This window comes from Psammomys obesus, unplaced genomic scaffold (genome assembly GCF_907164565.1).
Source record: "Psammomys obesus unplaced genomic scaffold, mPsaObe1.curated_primary_1811, whole genome shotgun sequence".
NCBI classification, from domain to species: domain Eukaryota; kingdom Metazoa; phylum Chordata; class Mammalia; order Rodentia; family Muridae; genus Psammomys; species Psammomys obesus.
This window is the reverse complement of record NW_026596125.1, coordinates 4747054-4759350: the sequence shown is the minus strand read 5'-3', so window position 1 is coordinate 4759350 and position 12297 is coordinate 4747054. Positions and strand designations below refer to the sequence as shown.

At 53.2% G+C, this 12297-nt stretch overlaps 1 protein-coding gene across 2 annotated transcripts in view; it reads right to left on the bottom strand.

The window, feature by feature from the left end:
• Positions 1-7944: 7944 nt before the first annotated feature.
• Pax2 (paired box 2) overlaps positions 7945-12297 on the bottom strand; it is an 85915-nt gene continuing 81562 nt past the window's right edge. The window contains exons 10-12 of one of the 2 annotated variants that reach the window (XM_055591609.1): positions 10697-10798; positions 8560-8646; positions 7945-8066 (exon numbers count right to left, since the gene is read on the bottom strand). In XM_055591609.1, the coding sequence (XP_055447584.1) occupies positions 7945-8066; positions 8560-8646; positions 10697-10798 (311 nt within the window). Of the gene's footprint in view, positions 8086-8559; positions 8647-10696; positions 10799-12297 lie in introns of both variants that reach the window. The other variant, XM_055591610.1, reaches the window with a different exon arrangement.

The following is a 12297-nucleotide window of genomic DNA, read 5'->3' as shown; positions in this document are numbered from 1 at the left end:
GTGTCAGATCTTGGGGTTATAGACAGCTGTGAGCTGCCATGTGGGTGCTGGGGTTTGAACCCAGGTTGTCTGGAAGAGCATTCAGTGCTTTTAACCATCTCTTCAGCCCCTTCTCTACCCCTTTTGAGAGCAAAGCTCAGAGGTCCTCAGGTGTCTCCTTGCAACAAAACCAGTGGCTTTTCAATTGCTGTAGAATCCAAAGAACTACATTTGACTTCTTCATGAGACATTTATGCTTGTATGTGTCAAGGGTCTGGTTGTCTCTTTACTTTTTAATTTATTTTTAATAAAGTCAAAAGTAGACTTAAAAATTATACTCAAATGTAACTCTTACCTTGTCCCCACCCACACTGCTCTCTGTGAGACACAGCTGCTTGCAGAGAGTTATTATGCTTTCATATATATGTATGTCTATCTAGATATATACGTATATCTATCTGTCTGTCTCTCTACATAGATAGATACATATCTACATAGATAGATACATAAATCTATCTATGTAGACAGACAGACAGATAGATAGATAGATAGACAGATAGATAGATAATAGACATGGAAATTTCTTGCCTTCTCTCTCATATAATGTATCCTTTTAAAAAAATTTAAAAAATGTGACCTTGACAGAGGATGGAGAGAAGGCTCAATGGTTAATAGCCCTAGCTGTTCTTGTCGAGGACCAAGTTCAGCCCCCAGCACACACAGCAGGCAGCTCACAACTGTCTGTAATTCCAGCTCCAGGAGACCCAATGCCTCCACCATCACATAGTGCGTGTGTACGCACACATATATGCAGACACTCACACATAAAGAGAAAAATAAATATGTAAAAGTATATAGCCTTGTCCTATCTCCGTATCTGCTTCCTTCCGGAGGCCACCTAATTGTTCAGGTTGTTCCCATCCCTTCTGGATTCACTGACTTATCAGTTTGACACTCTTCCTTCATTGACAGTTTCTCCTTATGTCCAGCCCATGTTACTGACAGATCACTCTTCCAAATAGCAGACACATAAAGCTATTCTCTTCTGTCTATGGGAAAAAAAACCCTAAAACTCTTAACAGGGTTTTATATTCTCAGAACGAGCTTCATGGTTGCAAGTGACAGGCCCAAATATATTTGTTTAATCCACCAAATAAGAGCAGTATTGGCTTCTGACCCAGGGCACACCAGAACAGGCTTTATTTCAGATATGGCTGGATCCAGAGGACTGAATAACACTGCGAGGGTTCTCTGGTGCTCTTCTCTCAACGCTGCTGGTCTCTGCTTGGTTGAGCTGACGTCACTTACAGACAGACACTCCGCAAAGTCACACATTGGAGGAGTTTGTTAGAGTTCCGTCACTGCAGCCCTCAGTCCAGCTGGAGACCTTTGTTCTCCAAGACCCAATAACAGCCCCGCTGAGAAAAACCATTTTTATTATTATTACTATTTGAGATAAGGTCCTCTGCATAGCTTTGGCTGTCCTGGAACTTGTTCTGTAGACCAGGCTGGCTTCAAACTCGTAGAGATCTGCTTGCCTCTGCCTTCTGAGTGCTGGGATTAAATGAGAAAACTACTGTTTCTACTTTGAAGTCTATGCCCTGTAGCCGGAGACGTGGGGTCTTCAGTATGGAACGGGAGTGTCAGGGTCCCATGAATGGCCAGGATCGATGTGGCGCTCTGTCAGTGACATCACACTGCGCAGGATGGTGCAAGGTGAGTCTTCCAGGGTTTCACCACATAGTGAGTCTCCTGTGCACACCAGTGCGCCCGCCCCCCCCAGGAACTGTGATTGGTGCTTTGAGTTGTGTGAAACAGATATTTGAGAAGTTTGCTGCTTTTAAGTCTCAAACCACTGGGCTGTGGAAGGAGCAGGAGCAGCTGCTGTCTTCTGGAACCTTGTTTTTTTTTATTTTTTTTATTTATTATTATTATTATTTTTTTTATTGTAACTCAACTAAAATAAGCCCATCTACTGACTCTTTGGCCATTCTCCTCCTCCTCTCACCTGTTCCTCATGCCTACTGCTGCCTCAAGCCTCCTGCTTACTCACTTTTCTTCACATCATCTCGTTTTTTTCTGTTATGTTTGTTGAACAGCTATTACGTGCCAAACACTGTCTTTGATTTCCCAGTATACAGCTGTCATAGAGTAAAGCCGAAGCTGCCCTTACGCTCCTGTTCTATTTGCAGATGATAGGAGACAGACAAAGACAATGTGGCCTGCTGCTGGGTGCACACCTTCACTTCCAGCACCCAGGAGGTAGAGGCCGGGGGATCTCTGTGAATTCCAGACCAGCCTGGTTTACACAGAGGCTCTGTGGTGAGACCCTGTCTCAAAAACAAACAAACAAACAAACAAACAAACAAACAAACAAATCTAACCTTCCAGGTACTGCTAAAACAAAGTGAAAAAGCAGGGAAGTGAAGAGAGAACTGTGCTGTGTTGTAGACTTTGCTTATTTATTTCAGTTTGGCATTTAAGCTCTTGGGTTTAAGTGTCCTAGGCCTGTGCTCTACTACTGAGTTATGTCCCAGCTTCTGTGGGCTGCTTTATTTAAGGTGGTTGAGATGGCCTCTCTGACAGGTATCCTTGTGGTAGAGAACACAGGGAGTGAGAGAACCAGTTATGGGAACATCCAGGAAAAGGCCAACAGATGGAAGTGTCTTCAGCAGATAGGAGGTACATGTTTGGTGTACCTCCAACTGACGCACAACCCAGAGGCCAGCAGAGAGAACAGGGAGCTGAGGGCTGTCACAGTAGGTGACCTGCAGTGAGTGGCTGTGAGGGTGGAGTGACCAGCCAGAGAGTGGGGAGCCTGGGACATCTGTCAGGATTTACTCTGAGCGAGGCAGAGACCCACTGAAGGGTTGGAACCAGCAGGGCCATGGCCTGAGTGCAGTTGGGAGGGTCGCTCTGGTTGCTACTGTAGGGCTTTTTCTTTTCTCCTTCCTTCCTTTCTTCCTTCCTTCTTTCCTTCCTTCCTTCCTTCCTTCCTTCCTTCCTTCCTTCCTTCCTTCCTTCCTTTTCTTCCTTTTCTCCTTCCTGTCTTCTTCTTTTTCTTTCCTTCATTTCTTTGCAAGTTATGGTGGCTTAGACAGTGTGGTACAGAGCAAAGAGTAAGAAGTGGACATATTCTGGACCTTATTTTTTTTTTTTTTTTTTTTTTTTTTAGGCAGGGTCTCACTATGTAGCCCTGGCTGTTCTGGAACTTGTTCTATAGACAAGGCTGGCCTTGAACTCAAAGAAGGTCTGCTTGTCTCTGCCTTCCAAGCACTGGGATTAAAGGTGTGTGCCACCATCAGCTGGCTCTAGGTCTATTTCGAATGGAGACTGATTTTGCTGATAGATCAGATGGGCTTGGGGTGAAAAAGATAGGAGTCTGGGAAGATATGGGCTTTAGCCTTGAGCATCTGCTAAAATGGAACTAACTTCACTGATCCTGTGAAAATTAGGGGATCCACTCAGGGCCTTTGTGGGGCTTTGCCTCTCCTGGGGAACAGCCTTATTTTATCCATACTGCCTACTTTTGCATCGTGAGAAAGGAAGAAAGATTGGTTCAGTGTGGACTTCGTCCGGTACAATGTAATCGTTGGCAGGATGTGACTGCGGTGGTGCAGCTTTCCTTAAATGGCAGATCCCATTTTGACATTCTCACCGGTGTCCTGGCTACCAACTAAACTACTTTTAAGCTTCATCTGACATTCTTCTTGACACCGCACCCCCTCCCTCGCCCCAGGTACCTGACACTCTAGCCACTCAAATATACTTTCATGTCTTTGCCTCCAACTGTTTGCCTAACCTGAAATACTTTTCCCCCTCCCTATTTAAACTGTTATATTTGGTTACCTCACTTGGGAATCTGTGCCAATGAGTTGGGGCAGGGTCAGCAGACAGAATTCTGGGGAGAGCAAATTGAAGCCTGAGAACAAATCCTCTTGGTGAAAGGGCTGCAGTTAGACTAAACAGTTGGCAGGGACTCTAAAGCATGTTTGGGGGCTTTCTGGCTGATTCCAATTTTAAACCAACACTCTGGAAAGGAGGCAGTGTGAAAGTTCTGCCTGGAAACGGCCACTGTGAACAGCGTGACCCCTGCTGTCTACGTGCTGGGGGGCCAGAAGTAAATAAGACAAGAGATTCTGAAGGTATCTGCGAAAATGTTCCTGCCGTTGAGTTTGGTGATGGGTAAGCAAAAGCAGTCATTCAAGGCCAGGTGCCTGTTCCTTCTGGCTAGGGCAGCCTCTGAATAAACCCACCCACCGAGCCTTGGTCCAACCCAGTATCTGTCAGCTTCCTGACAGCTGAGCATCAGCCGATCACCAGGAGTCTGTGCTGGGTATTTGGAAGCTCTGAGTAGGCTAAAGTGGAGTGCACATCTTCTAAGGGACTCAGAATGTTCTCCAAGTCAGTTCATAATGCACTAGTATCTTTATGGGAAGTGTAAACAAACAGATATACTTAGATTGAAGTGAACTTCTAGAATTCTTTTATAGGTGTGTTAGTACAGCCAAAGAGTTTGAAGGACATTTTTTTTTTTTTTTCCAGGTTGGAAGCCAGGATGGGGAAGCACCAGGCAGGGTGAGGTAGGATTACTAGTTCTTGGGAAGGAGAGTGGGGAGGGACACAGTGAGAAGGGGGAGAAGAGGTTGATGGTGTTCTGTGTGTACACAGGGGATCCTGTGTACCCCCTGGTGGCATGATGTGGATAAGCCTGGGTGCTGTGTTATGGATATGGATAAACTGCTCTCGTGTAAGGTCTCTGGCATGCTGGCAGGGAGCAGGTGTCTGGAAGGCACTGACCCAGCTGGGAGGTCCTGCTTGCAGTGCAGCCAATCCTAAAAGAGGAGGCCTTTCAAACAGGCACTGGCTGAGAAGAAGGCTTAGCTGCTGGACCTTCCTAGAGCTCAGGGAGAGTCTCCCAGAGCAGAGGGCACATGGAAGTTGGTATGGGAAGGCTGTGTTGGCAAGAAGGAAAGGGTCAGAGCTGACAGGATGCTGAAAAGATGGGGACAGGGGCAATTTCTATTTCTCCAATACAGCAGGACAATTATGGACAAACAAGACATCCTTCTCTAAGCAGGAACAGAAACAAGGACAGACACACAAATCCTTCTCTCTCCCCTGAGCTCAAGTACCAGGTGTTAAAAAAGTTCAACAATACTTCTTCTTCGTTGGCAGAACTCCTCTAGGACACATAGGGCCACACAGAAGAATAAAATTCCGATTCTCTGCAGGAAGCTACTGACCCAGCCACTCACATTCCCCTTTGTCCAGAGCACCTAAGCTCTCCTCCCTGGGTACACCCAAACCCTGGTACACCTGAGCCGCTAGTCTCACTGGCTACTTGATGGGTCCTGGGTGGAACAGTGCAACGCCCAGGTCCCGAGAGCTGGCCGGCGGCTCTTAGGGTCTAGAAATAAATGCTGAAAGGAGTACCTCCTGGCCTCTGTGGTCTCTTAGAGGGCACAGTTCAAAATTGCGCTGTGCCAGTGAGCCCCTGAACCCACTTGGGGAGTGGAGAGAAGATAGGACCGCAGGCTACCCTCCACCCCACCAACCCAGGGGGAGAGGGAACCTGCGCCCCTAGGTATGGCTGCAGGACGCCAGCAATAAGGCAAAGCTAATATGGTACAGAAGGGCAGTGTCAAAGTTACTCTGATATTCCAGAAAGCAAAAAACTCCTTGGCCCAAGGGCTGGGTGGCTGGTGGGGAGGGGAAGCTGAGGGACAGGTTTCTTTAGGCCACTGTCAGAGTCCAGCAGCAGCCAGGGGCCTTGGTTAAAAATTTAGAGGAGTCGCATTGGGAATGGAGCTGGATCCTTCAGAGCTGTTGAGGGTCCACCAGCGGGAGGACAGGCCTATCCCAGAGGCAGGGAGAGACAAACCTGGAGCCATGGGGAGTGACATACAAAATTTTATTATTATTATTTATTATTATTTATCATGTGCACAAAAAAAGAAAGAAAGGAAGAAAGCAAAGAGAGAAAGAAAGAAAGAAAGAAAGAAAGGAAAAAATAATAAAAAACGAACCGACACGTTGAAAGTGGCGGAGGACCGGAAGTGTGGAAGACCTTTGGAAGGCCAAGCCTGGGCCTGGGTTCCGCACTCCTGGAGCGCGGCCAGACCCACAAAGCTTTGGATCATGCCGGGCCTCAGAGTTGGGGACCTTGGTGCCCTCGCCATCCGGCTCCAGCCACTGGAGCCCGACTGGGCGCCAGCAGTGCCCTTGGACTGTTCTCTTTACTCGCTTTCCTTTTCAAATAACAAGGCTCGAAGGGAAGAGCGATCTGGGCTAGGACTCCAAGCCTTTTCGGATTTGTTCAAGGATTTTTATTTATTTATTTTTCACTTTTATTTAGTTTCTGTTATTTCGAGTCGTCACGATCCACGGTTGAGGAGACATGCAGGGAGCATCGCCGCTACCGAGAGAGCAACTACGGGGTGGGGCGGGGCAGGGCGGCCCGGCCAGGCACGTGGGGGCACGGCCACAGAGGGCCAGCCAGGAGGTTGGCTGTGCCACCTTGGATGTAGCCTTGGAGGCCGGGGGCAGGAGGGCTGGACCGAGACAGAGACAGGTGAAGCAGAGAAAGAGACACAGAAGGGGAGAGCAGTAGAGAAAAGGGAGATGAACAGGGAAGAGATGCGGGGAGGTAAGAGCGAAAACACAGAATTACAGAGAAACAGCCAACAAAACAAAGTCGAGAGGTGTCCACGGAACCATGTCATTTTGCATAGAGATTTCTTTCATAATTTTTTTTTTTTTTGTAACGTAAAAAAACGCCCCCCTCCCCCAGGACGTGCTGTGCTGTAGTGGGCGTGTAGCTGTGTCCCCCCTCCCCCCAGCGAGCGGCGACTCTCACAGCACAGACAGCAGGGTGTGTCTACAGGCAGGGCAGGTGGGGACAGGGGCTCTACGGAAGCCGGGACCCGGGACCCGGCCGAGCGGGGCAGAGAGGGGCTATGTACAGAGGTTCGCCTCCACACCGCGCACACCGTCTTCTACAACGCCGCCTGCTAGGCTGTTGGGTTCGTTTTCGCGAAGACCGTCGTATTAAATAAGCGTAGACGTTTCCCCCCGGCTCCGTTCAGCTCCTGCCCGAGGGAGGGCTGGGGTTTGGGTGGGGCGGGGCGGGCAGCCTCGGCTTTTCGCCTCGGGACAGCTCGCTCGTCAGTTCCCCCGGGGCTCCTACCGCCCGCAGGCTGGGAGTCTGGGGTGGGGACAGCGTTCGCAGCCGGAGGAGACTGTTCCCGCGGTGGCCCCCGCGCGGCTGCGCGCTTGGGGCCAAGCCCCGGCGTCTGGGGCGGGCAAGGGCGCGCCGGAGGGGGAGTGAGGCCCGCAGGTGGAGGCGGCGCTGAGGTAGGCCGGGGGGCCGAGAGCGGCCTCCGTGGGAGGAGACCCCGCGCCCGGGGGAGGCGGCCCAGGCCGCGCTCGGGCGGCGCCCGCCCGCCGGGGGCGCCCGGCCTTGGAGAACGCTGCCGCCCCCGCGCCTGACCCTCGCGCCGGCGCCGCCGCGTGCGGCCCGCACGGACGGAAGGCGGGGTCGGCCCGGCAGGCACGTGGGGTGGGCGGGGCTGGAGCGCCCCGGCTCCGCCCCCGCCGCCGAGTCCTTTCCTCAGTGTCCCTCGCTCAGCGTCTCCAGCGAAGCCTCCCGGTGCCCGGGCGTACGAAGCGGGCTGCCCCGGGGGGGGAGCCCGCTGATTGTGTGTCACAGAAACGTGTCCGGCGCGAGGGCCAGAGGCGGGCGGGCTCCCGGGCGGCGCCGCGGTCCGGGCGGGCGGGGAGGGGCGCGGGCGGGCGGGCTGGGTCCGAGGCTCCCACCTGAGGCTCCGCAGTCCCGTCCGGCACCGACAGGGTGAAGTGCAGGGCTGCAGGGGGAGGGGGCTCGTCTCAAGGTGGGGATGGAACTGGGGCGGTGGCCGAGAGGCGGCGGGTGGCTTCGGTCCTCCCTCCCTCTGGGGTGGGCGGTCAGACGGGGACGATGTGGAGGCCGAAGCTGTCTGCCTGAAGCTTGATGTGGTCCCCGCGGTAACTAGTGGCGGTCATAGGCAGCGGCAGCAGCGGCAGGGGCGGAGCCCCGTGGGGCGGCACTATAATAATAAGGGGAACCTGGAAGTTAACACAGGAGAAGAATGGGCTGGGTGAGAGGACAAACAGGAGAACAAAACAAAAGGAAAGAAAAGCAAAGAAAAGCCCTCCCCGGGTCCGGCGGGGTCAGGGCTGGGCCCTGAGGCCAGATGCCCAGGAGGAGGGCTGCATTCGCAGGGCGGGAGTGGACAGGACAGGTGACACCCAGCTGAGGGACCGTCGAGGGGTCCAACGGTCACTGGGTCACTGCGGCCGAGGGCCTTCCAGCGACCGAGAGGCAGTGGAGGGAAGAGGCAGGAGGCAGGAGTCCTGGCTGGGGTGGACGGGACGCCCAGGCCCCGGCTCTGCTCTAATGAGTCTGTCTCTCTGGCCCATCCGGGTACCCAGCACTGGGGTCGTCCAGAGTGGGATCTGTGGGAAACAGCCTGAGCGCCCGATTCGGGAGGGCGGGCAGGCGACCCGCTGAGCCGCCGGCCAGCCAGGTGGCGTACTCACTTAGTAAGGCGGGGTTGCTGAATCTCCAAGCCTCGTTGTAGGCGGTGTACTGGGGATGGCTGTATGGGTTGCCTGAGAACTCGCTCCCTGTGGGAGGGCGGGGATCTGGAGTTAGAGGCGCTCAGCGTGCCCAGCTGGCCGCTTCTGCCCTGTCCCCGCTAGTCCCAGTCTTGTTTGCTGGCAAGGGCGGGTCAGAGGGGAGGCAGCCCGCGCTCTCAGCTCTCTGAGTGGGGACAGCCACCGCAGGGCAGGAAGTACCCCTGTCCCTGCACACTTGGGCACGGAGAGCTCTGCGGGCAGGTAGGTGCCTGGGCTCTCCTGCGAGGCTGCTGGCTACCCAGGTCTGGCTGCTCCCGCTTACAGCGGGAGCTCGCAGTGGACACTTGCTTTAGGCACTCCACAGTATGAAAGAGGGGGAAGGTGGGGAAGGAAGGCCCCTGGGACACTTTGTCCCAGAAAGTCCTAAGAATGGCATCTCAGCGCTGTGCCAAAGCTAGGCAGGTGGTAGTGGTGGTGCTCTCCTGGGAAATAACTCCTCCCACTTTTCCCTCCCGAGGTTCAGTACAAGGGCCATGCAGCCGGGGAAGAAAACTGCAGGAATCCAGTGGACTGCCCGCAGGCCTAGCAGTCTGTGGTGGAGGACAAGGTGGGCTGGGAGCGTTCGGGAGCCGCCTCCCTCCCTCCGGGAGGAGAAAGGCCAGGCCTGTGGGTTTCCCCCTCGCCCTTTCTCCTGTGTGATGACCCCAAACTGTTTACAGTGATCCCTAACCGCGGGTTAAGTAGAGGAGAAGGGGCCCCACTCCAAGAAGGAGCTGGGTGGGGGTGGGGATGCAGCCACTGGAAAGCCTGTTTATTGACGAGGCGGGAAGGCATGCGTGCAGCAGGATAATGAGCTTCTGAGCTCAACTGTGACCAAGAGGAACTGAGCTATCTCCTTCCCCATCGCTAATGAAACAAGTGTAATTTCCTCATCAGCACTAGATTCTGTTTAACGACTCCCCCCTTGCCACCATGAGCTCTCTGCGGCGCCCCTCATCCCCACCTCCCTGAAGACTCCCCACCCCCACCTCCCCACTCTTTCCTCACCCCCCTCCCTAAGACCTCCTCCAGCCTCCACCTGCTCACTGCTGGGATCTTCCTCTAAAGCCATTTATTGGCCCCCACCAACGCTTCTCCTTGCCTTCTCCCGAGTCTGAGCAGGAATCTCTTCACCTCCAACTCCCCTCAGCCCCCATTCTCCCACACCCTGCAGTGGACTCCGTAGTCTCCCAGGCCCACTTCTGCTTCCTCAGGGCTGGCCCGTGATGGACGAGGCCAATCCCCCTTCCTCTCCTCTCCTTCTCCCCTACCAGTGAGGGTTGAACTTGAGGGCCAGAGCACACAAGAGGGCTAAGAGGCCATGGGCTGCAGCCCGAGAGAGTCTTGGCCACTTGAAGACAGGAGATTTTGGTGTTTCTGCAGATAAGAACTTCAACTCTCTTTGACCTTCAGCCAGTCCCATTCGGGGTGAAGGGTGGAAGTAGCCACCAGGCTTTTAACTCCAAAGCCAAGTCCAATGCCTCTCAGCTAAAGGCTGCACTAGAGTCCCAGAGTAGCACAGAGACCTGTGTCCTCCGAAGAATAGCGGAGTTCAGCTTGTTTCTCTCTGAAGCTAAGGTCTCTCTGGTTCCCCGCTGTCCTCCACTCCACTTTGAGGCTAGCTTCGTTCTCTCTCTGGATTGGGGTTGGTTTTCCACAGTGGTCTCCTACTCTAGTGTGGTGTGGACCAGCTTGGCTTTGTCTGAATGACTGTCATGCCCCTGAAAATGGTCCTTGGTTCCAAGTTTCCATGGAAACCAGGGCAGGCTCTTCCAAGCCGTGTCAGCTAGCTGGGTTGGGCTTGGATAGGTGGGTGCTGAGAAGGGGCCATAACCTAAAGCCGTGCACACAAGGAAACATTTCTGTAAGTTTTCCCCTCGAGTTGCTTCTAAAAAGCTAGTTGAGGCCTCTATGAAGAAAGAATGGTTTGTGGGACAATGGTTTGTTGGTTCTCCTCCCACCCCCAGCCTCAGACTGCAGACCATTTTAGCAGCTCACCCACAATTTAGTCACCCTGCCCCCACCCCACAGATGATACATCTACAGCGCTGTCACCTACCAGGCACCATTCCTGCCAGGGTGGAGGTAGGGTAGCTTCCCTGGCCAGTGGGGGGCACGTGTGGGGGGTAACCAGGCAGAGTGGTGCTCGCCATATCACGACCTGGAAAACACAAAGGGGAGGGGTGAGGCCCAGAAGACCTGGGCCTGCCTCAGCCCACACCCAGATGCTCCAGGGAGAGGACCTTCTCGGAGAGGAGGGAGCTATGCAGCTGTGTAATGCCTCCCCCCCTAGTGCCTGCAAATGGGTCCAAATGTGTGTGTGTGTTCACGTGCACATGAACATGCCCATTTTATGCTGTTGTGTATCTGTACATACATGTGTGTCTCCTTTGTCTGTGTCTCCCCAATTGCCAATCCAGATGGACATGGGTGGAGGTGACCTGCTTTTACTTTCTTCATGCTTGTTCTCATGGCCCTCTGTGACCCTGTTCTCGTCTCTTCCCTATCACTTGTCTTTCCTTCAGGCTTTGACAACGCCCCACTACCACCTCTACAGGGGTAGATTCATTATTCTAGCGGAGCCGCGGCTGCTGGCCTGGCAGGTGTGGAGGACAGGAAACTAACCGGTGGCCTATCTTGCTGTGATCGTGGCCTTTCAATGACAGAAAACCATCTCTGAAGTGAACTGGGAACTTGGAGGGCAGGTAGATCAGACCAACAAGCAAAATGTGCCCGTCCCCACAGCAGCCTCTCTGGAGGCCTCTGTTACCTAGAGCCTAGAGAGTAGGAGACAGGGCTTTCCTTGCCAGGAGCAGGGTGTGGTGGCAAAGTGGGCCAATGTTAGAGAGACGCGTCCACTCGGACACATTTATTCTGGAACACAGCTGCACATGACTGGCTTCCTTGTCTGCCCCTCCATTTCCGTGAAGGGGACACCTCCCCGCATACCCACATCTTCATGGGCAGCATTTGCTGCTTCCTATCTCCCCCCACACACACTAGAGCCTGTCCTCTCCTGGGGCCCAAGTGTCTGCTACTGACTCCTTTGTCTTCCTCGCCAGACCGTGTCATTCTGCTCCTCTTGCCTCTGCCCGACCCTGAGAAGGCAAGGTGTGGCTGGAGGAAGTCATAGCACTTACGTCACCCCCCCTACTTGACTTTCTATTCATTAGTTGGTCCTGGTCAGATCCATGGGACTTTCCATGGCTCTTCCATGACATCTTTCTTCACCACTGTCCACTTGACATCACCTTCTTCATTCCTCAGACATGTGTCCTTTCTCGTCCCCATGTCAACACATGTGTGAAAGGCATCCTTCTCTAGGAACACAGCTACAGCTCAGGCCTCCCTATTTTTGGCCAGCTTCTGAACATCCTCACTAGCTGACCCAATGTCACTCTGAACTCAATACGAATAAAGTCAGATCCGCCTTCTCCATCAGCCCTTTTGAAGACATGCCTACAACTTTAGAGCCCTAGCTGTGGCCTTCCAGCCATGGCCTTCCCTTTCTGATATGCAGCCGATTTACCTCAGCCATTTTTCTTATTTTCATTTTTATTTTCTCTATCACATTTATAGTTCAGCTCTCAAGTACTGCCTTTGGCTTGCTTCAGTGGTTTTTCTTTGCTTGTATTCCTGCCTCCACAGTCTTCCCTCTTA